The 20,958-nt window shown below is 40.6% G+C and overlaps 1 protein-coding gene across 9 annotated transcripts in view; it reads right to left on the bottom strand.

Annotated features, from left to right (window-relative positions):
• gapvd1 (GTPase activating protein and VPS9 domains 1) overlaps positions 1–20,958 on the bottom strand; it is a 128,753-nt gene that overhangs the window by 8,891 nt on the left and 98,904 nt on the right. For all 9 annotated transcript variants that reach the window (XM_072239913.1, XM_072239914.1, XM_072239912.1 and 6 more), the window contains 7 exons: positions 15,959–16,078; positions 13,599–13,725; positions 11,111–11,232; positions 9,453–9,612; positions 7,658–7,845; positions 2,409–2,622; positions 1,177–1,249 (listed from right to left, as the gene is read on the bottom strand). In XM_072239913.1, the coding sequence (XP_072096014.1) occupies positions 1,177–1,249; positions 2,409–2,622; positions 7,658–7,845; positions 9,453–9,612; positions 11,111–11,232; positions 13,599–13,725; positions 15,959–16,078 (1,004 nt within the window). The remainder of the gene's footprint in view (positions 1–1,176; positions 1,250–2,408; positions 2,623–7,657; positions 7,846–9,452; positions 9,613–11,110; positions 11,233–13,598; positions 13,726–15,958; positions 16,079–20,958) is intronic.

Here is a 20,958-nt window from a genome sequence, read left to right as displayed (position 1 = left end):
GCTACTCAAGGATCTAGAATTAAATGCAGATTCTAAAAGGCTGCAACATATGCAGATAGAAGATTTTGTTGAGAGCCTCAGTGTTACAGTGGGTGGCTGGTATAGAATGGGAGTGGGATGGAGAATTAAAGTGGTAGACAACAGGGAGTGCCAAATTCTATCTGGGGGATCTGCAACAGTGTGAACACCAAAATGAAGTAACTTGAATCGCTCCTGCACTGGAAAGACTGCTTGTGTCCCTAGATTGGGAGAATGGAAGCCGTAAAAGGATAAGATCTGATTCTCCTGTGCCTACATGAGCAAGTGCCACAGAGTGTGTGTGGTGGGGACAGAAAAGGAGACCACAAAGAACTACCATGTCTCCAAAATGCTGCAACAGCAGATGGGGAAAAAGACCAGTCCTGTGGTAGAATCTGACATTCCTTTGTTTGAGCAACACACATAAAAGTTGCTGGTGGCCGAGACCCTTCGTCAGGACTAACTGAAGGAAGAGTGAGTAAGCGATTCCTGTTGTTTTCCTTTGTTTGAACTTACTCTGTCCATACTTAATAGTTTCTAACTGCTTCCATTTAAACATCAACCGACACTTTTAATTCATTTCCATGCCAACCCTAACCTTGTCCTATCATAGATATTCCCTTTGTCCTACCCAACTCCTCTGCATTCTTGTTACAAACACCTGTTAGGGTGCATTCTCCAGTTACCTTATAAGGTAACCGTAGCCTTCAGCCAGGAGCAGATGTCATCAGGTGGTTCCCAACCTTCACCGAGTGTTTTGGCCCTTAACCACGACACTCACCAGTTGGTGGGCCGGCAGTGGTGGCCAAATCACTGCCCATCTGTTCCTGACTTCCAGCTCCCCTCCTCTCACCTCCAAATCCAACAAGAGGCTCGTTCTGCCTCCTCCCCCATCCCTACGAGCTGCTTGTTTTTTGCTCCTTTCATCCAGGCCCAGATCTGACAACAACCGCCATGCTGATTTGGCTAGGAAACCTCTCTTTTCTAGCTTTGAAGTATTTTCTAACCTAAAACATTAACCCTTTCTCTTTCCACTGCCATTGTCTCACCTACTGAACATTTCCTGCATTTTTTGTTTTTAAATGTAATATTTAGAAATTCTCTTCCAGAACTCTTCTGCATAGATTTGCCAAATACTAAATTTCCTTAAGTTATTACCTCTGGAATTTGAAGTGCCCTGTGATTTGCAGTGACAACTTTACAGAGACGTTGAATGTGCTCATAGAAGAGCCTGGAAAAAAAGATTACAGAAACAAAAGGTTAAGGTCAACTAAATTTGCAGCTTAAAACTTAATTAAATTTGTTTAAACAACAATAGCAATTATACAGCATATTTGAGACAATTATCTTAAGGCAGGTTTTAAAAATAAAAATGGAGGAAAAAGAATCTGAGAATTATTTGTATGAGTGCATTGTTTTTACCCAATTCTTGTCCTGTGCAAAATAGACCACTTCAGAAATAATTTAGACTTTACAGGCAGATTCATTGTTGAGTGAAATGGGGAGCCAATCAGACACAATATTATACATATATAATTGCATAGAAGTTGCAAAGGACAAATTCAATACACATTATAAAAATCACAAGAGTATTTGTGGTCTTCCTAGTTTAAAAGTTTTGAACATACCATCTTCCAAAATCAGATTTTTGCGTATCAGGTGTAAAAAAAAATTCTGCTTCTTAACTGTCTTGGTTAGAACTTGCATTTGTTTAGCACTTAATCACAAACACCTCAAAGTACCTCAGAAAATAAATTGCCAGCTGAGTTCCTCCAGCATTTTGTGTGTATTGCTTTATAATACAAGCAGTTTCACACACATGCATTTGTAATATTGTTTGCATAATAGATACTAAGGTATCTATTACATCATTTCTTTGGTCCATATTGCGACAGTCTCAAGTTGTTTAATTTCTGACCAGGGAATATACAATTTGACTCCACCTCAGAGCTGAAAACTCTCTCTCCCTCTCTCATAGCTATTACATCTGAACTCTGTACTGCACACTGTAGCATTTAAACTCTACTGGCTCTTCACCCTGAGGGGCAATACATAAGATTAAATATAGCTGCAACCTTCACAGTAGGAGAAAAATTTCCAACATTTGAATTTTAAGCTCAAGTGCAGTTGCTATCTGCAATATGTAGTTAAATATCACCTTTTCAAACGTTAATGTAGTAAGTTATCAACAACTACACTGTTTATGAAGTCAGTTTTTCGAATGGCATTTCCAATAAACATTTTTGAAGGCCAGTTTCATTAGTAATCTATGCCTTTATTAATGCCCTAATTACAGGAAAAAAAGCATTTTTTATGGGGCTCAATAACAACTAAAAGGAACCACATGAGTACCTTTTCAAAAGTTGTGCGCAATATTTATTGTTACTTACTGGTCACGTAAAATATCACCATCCTGATTGGGGTAGAAGGCAAGTTTGAAAATGCGGTTCATGACACTGCGCTCAATTGCCATCTGTGCATCCTGGAGCTGTTCCTCACTGGCGTTCTGCCAGATAACATCCTGTGCCATCGCTCCATACAACGACTGCAAGAATTCTTCCACTAAGGCTGTTTTGTCATCTGCTGCAGTGAGATTCTGGAAGTCTGCACAAAGAGTGAGGCTAAATCAAGCAGTGCACAAATAGTTACTTCTTTAAGAACCTAGGCCATAGCATCTCTCAGTTCCCACCCTCTTCTTCCAACAGTGCCAGCTTTCAGGGAATTTCATTTAGCAGACACTGCCTGCCCTCTAGTGCCTCACCTGCAAGCTGTAACAGTGAATCTTGGCAGGATATTTTCCATGGAGACCGTCACAGTCTAGCCAGATTCTGCTTTCACCCACTGCCAACAAACTTCTCAGTGTGGGTTAATGGATAGCAATCAAGAGCAAGAACAACAACTTGTATTTATATAGTGGCTGTAATGTCCCAAGGCAGTTCACAGAAGCTTCAAACAGAATATTGGCTGATCCTCCTCCTAACTAGCCCAGCATCACTAAGAGCCAACACTGCGCCCCAACTGCTTCACAAACCAAAAATTAGCCAGCACAGTATGGGTGCCTCTGATCTATTTGGCTTGACGCTAAGGGGAGGAGGGCTTCTCTTGACAAGAGCCAAGACATCAGAGGAAGCTGTAGATTACACACTTCAAAAACATTCGGAGACCTACAAGTTCAAAACTAAAACATTTTCAACCTGAGCCCATCTATGTCAAATTAAGCAGTTTAACTGTCTCTAGCGCGAGTAAGGATCCTTCATGACGCAGCAATAACTAGAAGGATCCCATCCACACTGCTCATGGACTGTTTGCCCCGCTCCCATCAGAAAAGAGGCTACGCAGCATTCACACCAGGACCACCAGACTGAAAAACAGTTAAGCTCCCCCAAGCCAACACCTCCACCCATTCCCACCAGCCCTACTTTATCATTTTCCATCAGTCACCTTACGTACAGATACTCCTGTACTTAGTGTCACTTTATGGACATACAATCAGTCTATATACATTTATATATAACAATATTTTGCATTGTAATTTCAAAACACATTAACAATTGAAATTTTCCATAAAGATGAAACATCTTGCCAGCATAGTAAAAGTTCCTAGCACACAAGTTGACTTAAAATCCACTGATCACACAATTGTGATTGACAATTATGCAGAAAGCCCTATTTGACTTAATATTCAATAGTTAATCTGATCAACTATTCAGGTTAGCACCCCCCCCCCCACCCCTCTATTATCCCCACCAGTTCACTACAATGTAAATAAACACCTTAAACCATTTTTATAATGCTATTTACATTGTAAATACAAGCTGGTATTTAAGTATTTATGCATATTTCATTCAATATCTGCATTTTAACCTCAACTTTAGTTTTATATAAGCCTTCACGAGGAAATCTGCAGATGCTAGAATTTCAAGCAACACACATAAAAGTTGCTGCCTGGCCTGCTGCGTTCACCAGCAACTTTTATGTGTGTTGCTTTATATAACCCTTTGTTCTTTATAATTGTTGAATGTTGATTTTTGTTACACTGATTAAAACACCACAACAAATTCCTAACGCATGTAAATATATATGGCAAATAAAGTTGATCCTGAACTACAACTGATCACCTGTAGCAAAGTGTTATACATTAAATATGGGCTTTCACATCCACAAAGAATACAATAATAAGGTTCATAAAATAAATGCCAACGTTTGTAGCCATTAGAAAATAGGGATAGTTATGGAAACACGAAGACACAACAGACTGCAGAGGCTGGAACGAAATAAAAATGAGCAGCCAGAAGAACTAAGCCAGGCAGCATTTCTGGAGGGAAATGGGTAGTCCCTTTATCTGCTGCAGAGGGAGTTAGCTAGTATAAAGGTGAGGAGGAAGAGTAAGGCAAGAGCTGACAGGAGGTAGGCAGATGCAGCTTAGGAAGGGTCGATTGCCAGATGGAGCCAGGCAGGGAAGGGAGAGTGGAGATTGATGCTGGGAGGTGATACAGTAAGTGGAGGCAATAAAGACCATCTAAGATATAGGAGAAGGATTAGGCCATTGAACCAATCAAATCTGCTCCACAACTAGTGTTACAAGTAATGGAACTTAAAGGGCTGCATGTTATGTAGTTTGATAAGAAGGAAAATGAAGAATGGAACCAAATAATGGAGGGGTGGCAAGGCAAGTAGTTCAATATCTTGCTAGATTTGAGTATATCTCTACACCAAGTCTAATAAGTAATGGCCAGAGCACTAGCCTACTCAACAAACAAACCAAAAGCCCAATACATTCACATTTTTTTTGTGTGGAAGGCAAGCACAAACATTAAAACTAGTAACTTGTCTCAATCTTTTGCTTAATCAGCATGATATTCTTTGTCAGCACTCATCAATTCCTCCCTGCCATTGAACAATAATCAAAATGAATTCGAAGAATCTGAGGCGCATATGTATTTTTGGAATTAAAATTTAACTGGGAAAGGCCAGCTGAACCAAACAATGGCAGTTGGAATATTATAACTAAATACTTAATTACCCCCACTCCCAGCTTTCTCTGATAGCCATGTAATCTCCTGGGAAGAATGCCATGTTTTCCATTACTTTTTCTGGTTTCCTATTGGGAAAGGATATCATGGACACTGGCCATTCTCCAGTAATCTTTCAGTGACTAAATCCTTGCAGGCCGTATCTCGGATAATGATGAATTTGAGTACAAAGGGGAAATTAAGAACCTGGTGGCATGGTGCAAAGACAATATCCTATCCCTCAACATCAGCAAGACGAAGGAATTGGTTGTTGGCTTCAGAAGGAGTAGCGGACCGCACGACCCAATTTACATCGGTGGTGCACAAGTGGAACAGGAGAGAAGCTTTAAGTTCCTTGGGGTCAACATCACAAATGACCTGACTTGGTCCAACCAAGCAGAGTCCACTGCCAAGAAGGCCCACCAGCGCCTTTACTTCCTGAGAAAACTAAAGAAATTTGGCCTGTCCCCTAAAACCCTCACTAATTTTTTTATAGATGCACCGGAGAAAGCATTTTTCTAAGGTGCATCACAACCTGGTATGGAAGTTGTCCTGTCCAAGACCGAAAGAAGCTGCAGAAGATCGTGAACACGGCGCAGCACATCACACAAACCAATCTTCCGTCCGTGGACTCGTTTACACCGTACGCTGTCGAAGCAGTGCTGCCAGGATAATCAAGGACGCGACCCACCCAGCCAACAGACTTTTCATCCCTCTTCCCTCCGGGAGAAGGTTCAGGAGCTTGAAGACTCATATGGCTAGATTTGGGAACAGCTTCTTTCCAACTGTGATAAGACTGCTGAACGGATCCTGACCCGGATCTGGGCCGTACCCTCCAAATGTCCGGAACTACCTCTCAGTTTTTTTGCACTACCTTACTTTCCATTTTTGTATTTTCTATTTACGATTTATAATTTAAATTTTTAATATTTACTAATTTTAACTATTTTTAATACCTTTAATATTTAATATTTGTAATCCAGGAAGTGTGAAGCGCAGAATCAAATATCGCTGTGATGATTGTACGTTCTAGTACCAATTGTTTGGCGCCAATAACGGCGACATCAGCAAGGGAGATGAGGCTGAGTACAGGGCTATAGTAGGAAACTTTGTCACATGGTGTGAGCAGAATTATCTGCAGCTTAATGTGAAAAAGACTAAGGAGCTGGTGGTAGACCTGAGGAGAGCTAAGGTACCGGTGACCCCTGTTTCCATCCAGGGGGTCAGTGTGGACATGGTGGAGGATTACAAATACCTGGGGATACGAATTGACAATAAACTGGACTGGTCAAAGAACACTGAGGCTGTCTACAAGAAGGGTCAGAGCCATCTCTATTTCCTGAGGAGACTGAGGTCCTTTAACATCTGCCGGACGATGCTGAGGATGTTCTATGAGTCTGTGGTGGCCAGTGCGATCATGTTTGCTGTTGTGTGCTGGGGCAGCAAGCTGAGGGTAGCAGACACCAACAGGATCAACAAACCCATTCGTAAGGCCAGTGATGTTGTGGGAATGGAACTAGACTCTCTGACGGTGGTGTCTGAAAAGAGGATGCTGTCCAAGTTGCATGCCATCTTGGTCAATGTCTCCCATCCACTACATAATGTACTGGGTGGGCACAGGAGTACATTCAGCCAGAGACTCATTCCACCGAGATGCAACACAGAGCATCATAGGAAGTCATTCCTGCCTGTGGCCATCAAACTTTACAACTCCTCCCTTGGAGAGTCAGACACCCTGAGCCAATAGGCTGGTCCTGGACATTTCATAATTTACTGGCATAATTTACATATTACTATTTAACTATTTATGGTTCTATTACTATTTATTATTTATGGTGCAACTGTAACGAAAACCAATTTTCCCCGGGATCAATAAAGTATGACTATGACCATGACTAAAGTATAAAGTATCAGTAGCCATCTCACCCAATTTCCCCACAAGAAAGAGACTGTTGGACTGAATGAGAGAATGTTCACTTTCTTTCATGAACAAAGGATGCTCACGACAATCGTGCAAAACCAACTTGGAAATGACTGAAATCAGCCAATTCTGCACAATTATTGGAATTTTGAATGATATGGTTCAGCCATTGACTGAATAGGTTCACTCTACCACATGGTTTAAAATGTTATGCTTTAAATGAGCATGCAGTAGTAACTGGGTGGCATGGGGCAGAGAAACAGAGGTGACGGAAGGTGTTCTTTCCCTCTGCTAGCTTACAGGTCACTTTTGGGCAAGGTGTTGCACCTGCTTAGCGCCCCCCCCCCCCCACCATCAGATCACATGAAGCCATGAAACAGGTGGTGGGGTTGTATGAGCAGCAGGTGCATGTCACAGTTCCAGTCATGCGGCCACTGTTGTGAGGCAGACGATCTCTGAAAAGTATTGATAATAGCTGGAGTCAACCACCTTGTAAAGGCACTGCCCAGAAAAAGGCAATGGCAAACCACTTCTGTAGAAAAATTTGCCAAGAACAATCATAGTCAAGACCACAATTGCCCACACCATATGACATGGCACACAATGATGATGATGAATAATTCAAAGTTTTGCATGCAATGCAATAATAATTTTTTAAAAAAAAAACAAGGTTTGTTAGCAGTCAATTGAAAAGAATTTACGTTACCTTTAATAAATTCCAGAATATGCTTCTCCCTACTTTCAAGCAATAGTCTCACACAAACTGTTGTGAAATATCTGTTGGCAACTTCTTTATCTCTCAGCACCCTTTGCAAGAGTCTCTCAAGGTGGGCTTGTGTAGTCTGGAGCCCCTGGCGACATCGTGTCAGGTAAGCGATATATGGAGCTCGTTTTCTTAAACAAAGAGAAAGGAAGTTACAGTGTAGTTAATGTTGAATTAACCCAGCAGCAATTCAACGGTAAACTAGGCTGTAACCCACAACACAGAGAAGATGCAGCAAGCTGAGAAACACAGCTGCAAGGAAACACTGGCAAAACATTACAGACCAAAGACATACAGGGTTTCAGTGTTAAGTAAGGTGATTGGATGAAAGTTAAGGGGAATGTCAGAGATAAGTTCTTTACAGAGTGTTGGGTGCATAGAACACCCTGCGAGGGATGGTGGTAGAGGCAGATACATTAGGGGCATTTAAGAAACTCTTTGAGAGAGGGATATTATAAAAGAAAAAGAGAGGGCTATAAGGAAGGAAAGGGTTAGATCGATCTTAGAGTAGGTTAAAAGGTCTGCACAACATCATGGGCTGAAAGGCCTGTGCTGTGCTGCACTGTTCAATAGTATGTTCTACAGTACTGCGCAGAAGTCTTATATATATATAGCTAGGATGTCCAAGACTTCTGCATAGTACTGTAGTAATTTTATCTATTGCACTGCACTGCTATCTCAAAAAACAAAAAAATCATGACATATGTGAGTGATGATAAACCAGATTTTGTTATCTGGTCAAAGAACACTGAGGCTGTCTACAAGAAGGGTCAGAGCCGTCTCTATTTCCTGAGGAGATTGAGGTCCTTTAACATCTGCCGGATGATGCTGAGGATGTTCTACGAGTCTGTGGTGGCCAGTGCCATCATGTTTGCTGTTGCTGGGGCAGCAGGCTGAGGGTAGCAGACACCAACAGGATCAACAAACTCATTCGTAAGGCCAGTGATGCCGTAGGGATGGAACTGGACTCTCTGACGGTGGTGTCTGAAAAGAGGATGCTGTCCAAGTTGCATGCCATCTTGGACAATGTCTCCCATCCACTACATAATGTACTGGTTGGGCACAGGAGTACATTCAGCCAGAGACTCATTCCACCGAGATGCAACACAGAGCGTCATAGGAAGTTATTCCTGCCTAAGGCCATCAAACTTTACAATTCCTCCCTTGGAGGGTCAGACACGCCGAGCCAATAGGCTGGTCCTGGACTTATTTCATAATTTACTGGCATAATTCACATATTACTATTTAACTATTTATGGTGTTATTACTATTTATTATTTATGGTGCAACTGTAACGAAAGCCAATTTCCACCGGGATCAATAAAGTATGACTATGACTATTGTGGACTGAGAGTGGGAAGGGGGCTGGGAGAGGGGAATCTTAGTTAGGAAGAAAAGAAGGGAGAGGGGAGGGAGCAGGAAGCACCAGAGAGGCATTATGTAATAATCAATAAATCAATTGTTTGTAATCAAATGACCTTGCACAGTGTCTCAGGGCTGGGTACGTCTGCACCCGCATCACCTCTGCCCGTTGTCCCACACCCCTCACATTGCACTCCATCCTCGCCATCCCCAACATCCTTTACTCCTGCCAGATTTACAAATTCACTGTTCCAAGTTGACAAATACAGTATTGTGCAAAAGTTTTAAGGTCCCTCGCTATATACATGTGCCCAAGATTTTTGCACAGTACTGTATTTTCTACGTTTGTATTTACGAAACAATGAATACATTCTACCTATAGTCCTCAGCAATGGCAGCAAGCAACTTGCGGCAGGTCCTGTTGTCAAACCTGCTAACGCAGCGCATTGTTTCTTGAATCTGTGCCATCAAGTGCTTATCTTGCAAATTGATGGCTTCGGCCAGCTGAACTTTGAGAAAACAGACAATCTCATTATCTAAAAACAGAGGAAAATAAACAGAAAATTAGTCTTGGAGTTACCACAGACTCTTTGCAGCAACAAAAAAAATGGAGTATGACCTGGCCCTTCAAGCCTGTCTCGCCATCCAGACTGATGACTGATCTGCCCCAGCCCTCAACTTCTCTTCTGTCCAGACCTGCAGAGTCCTCAATTCCCTCAATCTTTTAAAGATTGATCTATTTCCTCTTTAAATACTTGCATTGATTAAGCCTCCATAACCCTCACGGTAGAAAATCCCTGAGACTGCAGACCATTTTTGCAAGAAGAAATCCCTATGCAGTTCCTTATGAATCAACTCAACATCCAATTATCCTGTTTCCATCTGACCTTGAGTTTCAGTAAAGTCTCACCTCCTTCACTGAAACATCCAACAGGTCCAACTTGTCCAGCAAGTGCACGTGGAGCCCCAACAGTTCTTTTATTTCCTCCCCCCACCCTACAGTCACCTCAAATCCCTCCAGTTGCCACCACTCACATTTAACACTAGCAAAAATTTACAGTGGGCAATTAACCTACTTGTAATTTTTTGGGATGTGGGAGGAAATCAGAGCGGCTGGTGGAAAGCCACTTGGTCACAGGGAGAATGTGCAAACTCTACACATTGATCAGGATTGAATTAGGTCACTGGAACTATGAAGAAGCACCTCTACAAAGCTGCATAATCCCTTCTTTGATTGACATGCAAAGGAAACAACAACGGCTGAGTAATCTAAGAATCCAGTGGTAGTCTTGAGCAATTCATAAGCCATAGCACTAAAGATATGAACAGAAATGAATTGTAGGTAGAACAGCAGTTCCTTCTGTGCTGTTCCAAGGGAGATTCCCTGCTAAAATAATGGGAGAGAAAAAAGCTTTGGGCTGGCATGGTAGCGTAGCGATTAGCGTTAATGCTAGTACAGCGCCAGTGACCCTGGTTCAATTCCCACCATTGTCTGTACATTCTCCATGACCAGGTGGGTTTCCTCCAAGTACTCCAGTTTCCTCCCATATTTTAAAGACCAATAGGTAGATTAATAGTCACATGGGTAGAATAGGGCACCCCAGGCTGGTTGGGCTGGGAGGGGCTGTTATCATGCTGCATCTCAAATTTATTGATTTAGAGATACAGCATGGAACAGGTCCTTTGAGTCATGTCGCCCCAGCAACCCTGATTTAGCCTTAACCTAACCATGGGACAATCTACAATTACCAATTAACCTAACCGGTACATCTTTAGATTGTGGAAGGGAACTGGAGCACCTAGAGAAATGCCATACATTCCATGGGGAGGATGTAGGGAGACTCCTCAGAGAGGTCGCTGGGATTGAACTCCCAACTCTGATGCTCTGAGCTTCATATTAGCAGAGCCAGGAAGCAATCGGTATAAGCAAAATTTATTAGCTACCCTTAAAGAAATTATTTCAGTATGCTTGTGCATTGCTACCAGATGATTATTGGGGACTAAATACCAGAAATTATTTTAAATGACCTTTACCCTCAGATTCTCCCTGATCCAGTCCTCCAGGAGGCCCATTTCTTGTTGCTGAATGGCTCACCAAAGGGAAGGCAATTGAGTCAGCTGAGCACAGGGCCATTCGCAATTTCTTCTTTGCATCCCTAATTGGTAGAATAAAATACTAGCTTTAAGATTAGTGGCAATTAAGCAAAATAGAAACAACTTAAACAGTATGATTCTTAAATCTCTGGGGTCCCTCCAGTCTTAGCTAGTTAATTCTATTAAATATGCCACTAACTATAAACAACTGCCAAATTTAAATCTTTTCCTCTCAAAATTGGGAGAAATGACAGGATAATAAACGGAACAGCAACAAAGCAGAAAGTGGGATTTCTATCCACACGACGTTTCGCATCCTACAGAAGGACTTAACATAGAAACATAGAAAATAGGTGCAGGAGTAGGCCATTCGGCCCTTCAAGCCTGCACTGCCATTTATTATGATCATGGCTGATCATCCAATTCAGAACCCTGCCCCAGCCTTCCCTCCATACTCCCTGATCCCCGTAGCCACAAGGGCCATATCTAACTCCCTCTTAAATATAGCCAATGTACTGGCCTCAACTGCTTCCTGTGGCAGAGAATTCCACAGATTCACCACTCTCTGAGTGAAGAAGTTTTTCCTAATCTCGGTCCTAAAAGGCTTCCCCTTTATCCTCAAACTGTGACCCCTTGTTCTGGACTTCCCCAACATCGGGAACAATCTTCCTGCATCTAGCCTGTCCAATCCCTTTAGGATTTTATATGTTTCAATCAGATCCCCCCTCAATCTTCTAAATTCCAACGAGTACAAGCCCAGTTCATCCAGTCTTTCTTCATATGAAAGTCCTGCCATCCCAGGAATCAATCTGGTGAACCTCCTTTGTACTCCCTCTATGGCAAGGATGTCTTTCCTCAGATTAGGGGACCAAAACTGCACACAATACTCCAGGTGTGGTCTCACCAAGGCCTTGTACAACTGCAGTAGTACCTCCCTGCTCCTGTACTCAAATCCTCTCGCTATAAATGCCAGCATACCATTCGCCTTTTTCACCGCCTGCTGTACCTGCATGCCCACTTTCAATGACTGGTGTATAATGACACCCAGGTCTCGTTGCACCTCCCCTTTTCCTAATCGGCCACCATTCAGATAATAATCTGTTTTCCTAATTTTGCTACCAAAGTGGATAACTTCACATTTATCCACATTAAATTGCATCTGCCATGAATTTGCCCACTCACCCAACCTATCCAAGTCACCCTGCATCCTCCTCACAGCTAACACTGCCACCCAGCTTCGTGTCATCCGCAAACTTGGAGATGTTGCATTTAATTCCCTCATCTAAGTCATTAATATATATTGTAAACAACTGGGGTCCCAGCACTGAGCCTTGCGGTACCCCACTAGTCACCGCCTGCCATTCTGAAAAGGTCCCATTTATTCCCACTCTTTGCTTCCTGTCTGTTAACCAATTCTCCATCCACATCAATACCTTACCCCCAATACCATGTGCTTTAAGTTTGCACACTAATCTCCTGTGTGGGACCTTGTCAAAAGCCTTTTGAAAATCCAAATATACCACATCCACTGGTTCTCCCCTATCCACTCTACTAGTTACATCCTCAAAAAATTCAATGAGATTCGTCAGACATGATTTTCCCTTCACAAATACATGCTGACTTTGTCCGATGATTTCACCGCTTTCCAAATGTGCTGTTATCACATCTTTGATAACTGACTCCAGCAGTTTCCCCACCACCGACGTTAGGCTAACCGGTCTATAATTCCCCGGTTTCTCTCTCCCTCCTTTTTTAAAAAGTGGGGTTACATTAGCCACCCTCCAATCCTCAGGAACTAGTCCAGAATCTAACGAGTTTTGAAAAATTATCACTAATGCATCCACTATTTCTTGGGCTACTTCCTTAAGCACTCTAGGATGCAGACCATCTGGCCCTGGGGATTTATCTGCCTTCAATCCCTTCAATTTACCTAACACCACTTCCCTACTGACAAGTATTTCGCTCAGTTCCTCCATCTCACTGGACCCTCTGTCCCCTACTATTTCTGGAAGATTATTTATGTCCTCCTTAGTGAAGACAGAACCAAAGTAATTATTCAATTGGTCTGCCATGTCCTTGCTCCCCATAATCAATTCACCTGTTTCTGTCTGTAGGGGACCCACATTTGTCCTTACCAGTCTTTTCCTTTTTATATACCTATAAAAGCTTTTACAGTCAGTTTTTATGTTCCCTGCCAGTTTTCTCTCATAATCTTTTTTCCCCTTCCTAATTAAGCCCTTTGTCCTCCTCTGCTGAACTCTGAATTTCTCCCAGTCCTCAGGTGAGCCACTTTCTCAGTAGTGATAGAGGAAAAAGGTAGCTTGATTCCTTTTGTAAAGGGTGGAGCAACTCTGGAGACTGAACAACAAAACAGATTCAGTATCGTAACAACCTTAATTCCTGCCACAGACCAAATGAAGGATGCTACCTAAAGGAGAATGTGGAGTCTTGAGTCTGGGCAGTCTGACTGGCCGAGTCTGGCAGATCATCTGCTGAAAGGTTCTGAAGAGTTTCGTCACGTGGCGAATCATGCACACTTTCATCTCCAATAACCTCTGCACAGAAGCAAACATCCTGTGTTATAACTGGAAAACACCACTTAACAACAAGTGACAGCAGCAATGAACAATATGCAATACAAACAAGAGTACTGATACAAAACAAATGCTCTCAATATCACAGCGATCAGTTTAAACCAGAGTACCAAATAACCATGTAAGGACAAAATGAACGTCCTGCATGCACGTAAGTACAACAGACCACGAACAATGGACAGAATGCTTGGAGAGCAGCATCTTAATTCACATTTCAAACTACTCTGGGTTTCTTTCTTCCACCCACTGAAAATATTTGATCCCCTGGTGTGGGACAACTTCATGGTCAGCCACTTGCTGGTGAATGCTGGAATGTTAATCGAGTGCCATGAGGAATTCACAGCCAAGTGTGACTCTATTCCCATCAAGCAGAAGATACTAAATTCTGAAATCATGCACTGTCAAACTCAAGGACAGCTTCTGCCCTGCTGTTATAAACCTATTGCATGGTTTCTGCTGGGATAAAATTGACTGTTGACCTTAAAACCTACCTCATTATGGCCTCATTTACATACCTTGCCTAACTGCACTTTTCCCTGTAACCGTATTCTGTTACTGTTTACCCTTGTACTACCTCAATGCACTGATGTGATGACATGATCTGTATGGATGGAATGTAGGCAACTTCACATTTCCCACATACTGTACTTGCAAAGATATTTGTTCACGCCTTACTTGCTATTTTCTCCCCGCAGTCTTCTAACGTCCTCTTTGCAACTTGTTTTCCCGCTCATCTTTGCGTATATTGCACTTATGGACTGCGCACTTGTTTTACCAGACTTCTGGTTTTTATACTGTGTTTTTTTTACCTATTCCTTTGTTGGTCGAGGGGAGTTAGTTTGGGGGCTGATGTTCTTGTTGCGCTCTGTTAGTTTTTTTGTGCTGGGGCGGGGGTTTGGGAGTTGATGGTCGGGAGGGGTTGAGTTTGATGTTTCTCTCTGAACGAATTTTATGCTCTTTCTTCCTTGACTAGCTGGAGAAGACGAATCTCAGAAATGTATATAGATACATACTTTGACCACAAATGAACCTTTGAAATTCAACAACCATACCCACTCAGCTGTTTCATCCAAGTCATTTGCATGAATGATGGACTCCTGACTTCTCAATCTACCTTGTAATGGCATTGCACATTACTGACAGCCTGAGCTTTCTCTGTAACTGTAACACTTTATTCTGCATTCTTTTACTGTTTTCCCTTGTACTACCTCAATGCATTGCTGTAAATGGTGATCTGTACGGAGAGTATGCTAAACAAAGCTTCTCTGCAGTGTCCTGCTACATGACAATAATAAACCAATTTTTCCACTGTCAATATTCATACACACTTTTGGCAGGAATTGCTGGGCAGCAATAAATGACAATTCAGACTTTTCATCCCTTTCCAAAAATTATGGCAGTGCATGATTACCACAGTTGCTCTAGCTGTGATCTGCAAATCACAGGAGACATTATTTTTGCAGGATTCAAGTACTCTGTCCTAAGGTACAGAGGAATAGTTTAGTTTCTTTAAAATGTGCTGCCATCTTCCAATACCTTACATAGACCTTCAGTAAAACAGGAGAGAAAACAGTTTACATTGTGATAATGCAAGTTCCACAAAAGACAAACAGCCAATTCCGTAACTTTGCTTTTAAACTTTCTCCCTATTTTAGTTTTCAAGTTATTCCAAGATAGAATGTCTGGTAACACCAACCTAAAGCTAGCCTCCAGATGTTAACAAGCTATATTTCAATACTAGCTGATCCTTTGGAGTTCCTAGGTAGCTGTAGTCTCCTCACAAAGTGATTTTACAATTATAAACACAGAAGATTCTGCACTGCTGGAGAACTTGAGCAACAAGCGCAATATGTGATAGGAACTCATCAAGTCAGGCAGCGTTTTTTAGATGGGAATAAACAGTTCACGTTTCAGGTTGACTCTTGATCAAAAGTCCTGATGAAGCATGAAAGATTGAGTTTATTCTCCTCCACAGATGCTGCCTGACTTGCTGAGTTCATCCAGTTTTATATCTGATATTACAACCATTTTTTTCCTGCTACACAGTCACAGCTCAGTGACATAACAATTATATAAACTATCCATTAATAGTGTTATGTCTGCTGTTCATACAAGATCACACACCCATCACTTCAGCAAACACAGATAGGTAAAATAATTTTCCTAGATCAAAGTGAAGAGCAACATGGCTTACCTGTAACCTCATCATTTGCAACGGCTTCACTTGGACTGGACCGTTTAATAGCACTTCTGTATTTATCCAGAATATCCTCGGCAGCCTGGGCTTGTGCGTTCAATTTGGGGATTGGCTCATCTAGCAACATACAGAGTCAGTATGAAACATTTCTGACAAATCTTCACAATAAATACTTACAAATATATTTTTTTCTTCAACCTTGATATCTATGTCATACATTTATTACTTCTTAAAATGATCTTTATTAGCCTGCTATTATTTTCCTTTTTAGAAAAGAATCAATGTAAATTTATGATGACACTGTTAAAACTACTATAAACTGCTAAACTGAACATTTTAATGTCCTGGAAAGTTTAAGCAGATTAAATATGGAAATATCAATTAAATATGAAATTAACACAACTCCATCATAATCAAAATGTGATTCTGCAAAGTAATCGGTACAAATCTTCATTAATCATATATTACTAATGCCTGTACCAAAAGGCAATTAAAGATAGGCTGAGAATGTTTGCCATTTGTCACCAAGTTACTTATGGATTAGATCCAAAGAGATTTAAATGCATTAATTCTTGAGATTGTTCACAATCTTTAAAAAAAATAACATACCAAATGATCACCTGTGACTTTGCTCACAGGTAACCCAGGACAAAGCTGGAAAACAATGTTGCATGCACAGAAATTGAGAAAACATGCCAACTACGCATGCACAAATGCGAGCAGCAAAAACATTAGACATTAAAAAACAGCTTCACTAATGCAAAGCATAGCTCAAACACCAAAGCACCAGGAACAGAGCAGAAAGCAAGCAAATGTCCATGAAAGAAAAAAAAATGCAAGAAGGAAATCTGTTGTAGATACCAGAAAAATGAAATGGGTAAGATTTGTGACTAGTTGTGTTCCAGAAATAACATTCCTGATGGAATTCTGGGGAAACAATAAACTCATCAAGGACCTCAAACTATTTCTTCCGCTAAGGGCGTCACTATTTGTGCACAAAGTTAGCGTGCTTCTTAGTGAATGGAAAATTGCTTTAAGGGCAGGATTTAAAAATGCTTATGACATACTGGATTTGAAAAAGAATGCTTGTAATGGAATGCCTTTCAGTTAATGTAAAATTTCACACTGAGAGATAATTTTTAAATATACAGAGGCAAAATATGGAAAGTACTAGGGAAAAGTCAGCTATAGAATTCAATATTCAACTGGCAACTCAATGTCATCCTTTACCACCGCCCACCCCACTCATCCATTCATTCTTATTTCCTGATACCTTTGCAGAACAAGAAACTGTGCCAGCCTTGTACGTACCTTTTTTCAAATATGCAGCAATGAGCCCATGCTGCGGAATTAAACCTATGCGACCATTTAACCTATTACATCTTTAGTATGTGGGTGGAAACAGGATTATTCAGAGGAAACCCACGTGGTCACAGGGAGAATATACAATCCTTCAGACTGCAGCAGAATTGAATCTGGGTCACTGGTGCTCCAATAGCTTTACAGTAATCACTACTCTACTAGCACTTACTAGAGATATTCAGTGTTTCTATAAAACATGTGCAGGAAGCCGCCCCCATTCCACTGTTCAATGGCTGAGCTTCCGATATTGCTTGTTCATTTTTCAAATTACACATCTGACATTTACTGCAGGATACGGATGCCCAAGATGATAGTGAGTGATCATTCTGACGTGCTCATGGCAACAGAAACAACCCAATAGATTGAAAAGTGATTTCAAAGGGCAATTAATAGCCAGAAATGATAGCGTGTAAAGTGAGTCAAGTCAAGAAAGAGAATTCTCTTCCTTAGCAAACCTAAGTGAGTTTTATTGACAACCCTGTTCCCTGGGTCTTTTTACTGATGACAGCCTTAGCTTCCTGCTATTAAAAAAGAGACCCAATTCAAATGTCCAGATTTGAATACTGCTTTCAGGACATACTTGTCTTCAGCAACATTTCCTTAGAATGAATGTTCACAGACTGAAGTCTGTGCATCTTTATTCTAGATTGTTGAGCCAGCAGAAATATCTGATCTGCATGCCTAAATTTTGATAAATCTGCGCTATTCTTATGCATTCTAGTGGAAAGCTTTGCTTGTTAGCACCCATGAAGCAGAGTGGGGGCACTTGCATGTAAAAGCATGTGATACAGGAAAGGTCACGGCTATAGGTATATCAACCCCAATCTATGCCATCATCTCCATTAGCGTGGAGTGCACCCCGTGTGCATTTCATCATGCACTTTCTTATTTTCCTCAAAAACAGGCTGCAATTCTGTGGATAGATACTCAGCTTTCTCTCTCTCCCTGAAGTCCTGCTGTATTCATTTGGTATGTAAAGGCGTCTTTATGAACTGCTCCATCTTAATTTGTTAGGGAACCCTCAAGAGCCACCAAGCAATATGCAATAAAATGAACACTGATTTTAAAGACCCGAATCCTAAAAAAGTTTTTAATAAAAGTGCAATAATCATTTCCCTTTAACTCAAAGTGATGCATTCTACCATATTATCTCTAAAGCATAACTTATTACAATTCATATTTTGCCCAAGATATCCTTTATGATCTTTAACTTTCAACCTTTTCAAATGAGAATAAGTCCAATTCTTCATCCCTACAATATTCAATTTTATCTAACTTCTCAAACAAGAAAATTAATTTCAACTAATTTAATATCTTTCTTTTAACTTAAAACAAATTTATACCTTGAATGTGTATTTTCCACACTAACATTGATCTTCCAAAATTCTTTCATCATTGATAGACAGAGATTTCAATATACAGATAAAATGATTTTATTCAAGATGTTAATTATATTTTAGTATCTATAAAATTTTTCTTTTGACTTCTGGTTATTGCTCTTAGGAACCGCACTAAAATTAATCAGCAACAAGCAGTAAATGGAACTGCTATGCAATAAACTAGTTTCTGTTCCACAGAAATAATCAAACTTTTGCATGCTCTGAAAGCATTTTAATCCCCTTTCTGATGGGGAAGGGAGGAAATCACAATATTAAGTAATTCCTTTAAAATTTTGATGCAATTCTTATTTTTAGACTTCCACGTACATCTCTACTCCTTTTTACACACCATCTCAATTATATGGGCGATCATCCACAGTGATTTTGTGGTAATGAGACACCACCAGGAATCTAACTAACAACATCTTTACTCCACTCTTCAGCTCTGCTGTTCCAGCTTATTGGCAAGATCTGCTGGCAGCAGAACAGCTGGTTCAGTGGCTCTACGTCTCTCAGCATGTCAGGAAGGATGGGTGCATATAAATACAAGATCAGCTAGTACAGGAAAATCTCGAGCAGTACAAAACAGTTAAACCTGGAGGCCCACAGTTCGTTATTGTTAAGTCAGCAGTTCCAGGGCTGTCGGTCAGTAGGACGGCACTGGCCTCAGTGAGACCAGTGGTACTGTTGCTGACAAGGTTGGGGGTGGGGTGAGCTATTTTTGGCAAGTTCTCTCTGGACCATGAACTGGAACACTACATTAATAACTCCAGGAGCTCTAAGCTGACAAATCAGTGAATCCTGATGAATCACAAGCATCTCCCTGGGGATCACTTACCGAGGTTGACTGAGGTTCCACAAATAATAACTTTATGTACCTTGTTGAAAAACAGCAAGATAACAACAAATTCAATAACTTTCCTTTTTTTATTTTCTGTTTCCCTTGTGATTCTCTTTTGATAGTGTCGTTAAAACAGTTCACTCACTTAATCCCAAACAACTTCCACCAAACCACATTAAAAAGATTTTGTCACCAAACATCTGTCAGAGAGCATGTGCAGGGTAAATGTGGACAGTGGGGATCTTAAGTATTCTTTGGAAACAAACAAATAACTAAATACAGACCAATTACATTCAAGCAATATAGAAGTGTGTGCACAGAAAGACTGAGGGAAGTAGAGAAAATAAATTGGAAGGAGGGAAAAGAAACCATATGGTGACATAGTTTCAGGCGCATCAATTCTCAGTGCAAGACTTTGAAATCTTTTAATTCAAAGCTCAAATCAATCATGTCTTTCCAATTACAAGTATTTCAATGCTACCCGGAAACTAATCACTGGATCCCAGTTAGCCAAAGTCTGAGGCAGGAAGCTGTTTTGTTTTCACTCACCTTGAGCATAGGATAAAGAACAAGTGACAGAGACGCACAGAAATCAATGTCACCTTTGCCTCAATTATAGTTGTGTAATAGAATGATTACAGGTGGCAAACACCACCTGGATGGAAAGAAATGGAAATAAGGAATGACTAAAAAACATCTGCCATGCAGCTGTACTGTAATTCATGTCCAAAAAAGTCCTTCCCCTTCTTACTGCAAACAGTTTGCAAAAGTTGTGTTAAAAATTAAAATAGACTAAAAACATAAATGATTGGTTCCAATTTTGACTCATTTCATTTGAGTCATATTCACCAATCCAAGCGCCAACTATCAACAGTGGCAAACCTTTGGCGCACTTGCCCAAGATGACACAAAAATGTTGTTAGCATTCAGTAGGCAGTGTTCCCCTCAATCCACCCTATTAAAAATATACACAATGATTATTCTTACTGCAAAATGAAGCAGTGAATGTATTTTTTTTTACAACCCAAGAGCGGTGAGATATTTTCTTGTTAAATGAGGTACAAAATCAATACTATTTAGAAATATTAATTTTAAATTTTTTAAAAGATTAATTTAAATCATTTTTGAACAGGTTTCCTAAAATGCTTGATTTATTTCAATCTGTCTGTTATACTTTTATTCATATAACAATGAATGCACAGAAATAAGTACAAGACTCATCCTATTTCCCTAAAGTCCATAATTATTGTTACTAATTCATTATCAGTGATAATATCTGCTCAAAATTACCAAGGCATGTGAGAACAATTTTTAGGGTTTATTATCAATGTGGGCACACGCTCTCAAAAATTCTTGGCAACCCTGTATTAAGCACTAGTGGGTGCAATGAATTTTGTCAGCAAGAACAAAAATAT

This window comes from Mobula birostris, chromosome 22, assembly GCF_030028105.1.
Source record: "Mobula birostris isolate sMobBir1 chromosome 22, sMobBir1.hap1, whole genome shotgun sequence".
In the NCBI taxonomy this organism is placed as follows: domain Eukaryota; kingdom Metazoa; phylum Chordata; class Chondrichthyes; order Myliobatiformes; family Myliobatidae; genus Mobula; species Mobula birostris.
The sequence above is the reverse complement of the archived record's forward strand: the minus strand, read 5'-3'. Positions and strand labels throughout refer to the sequence as shown.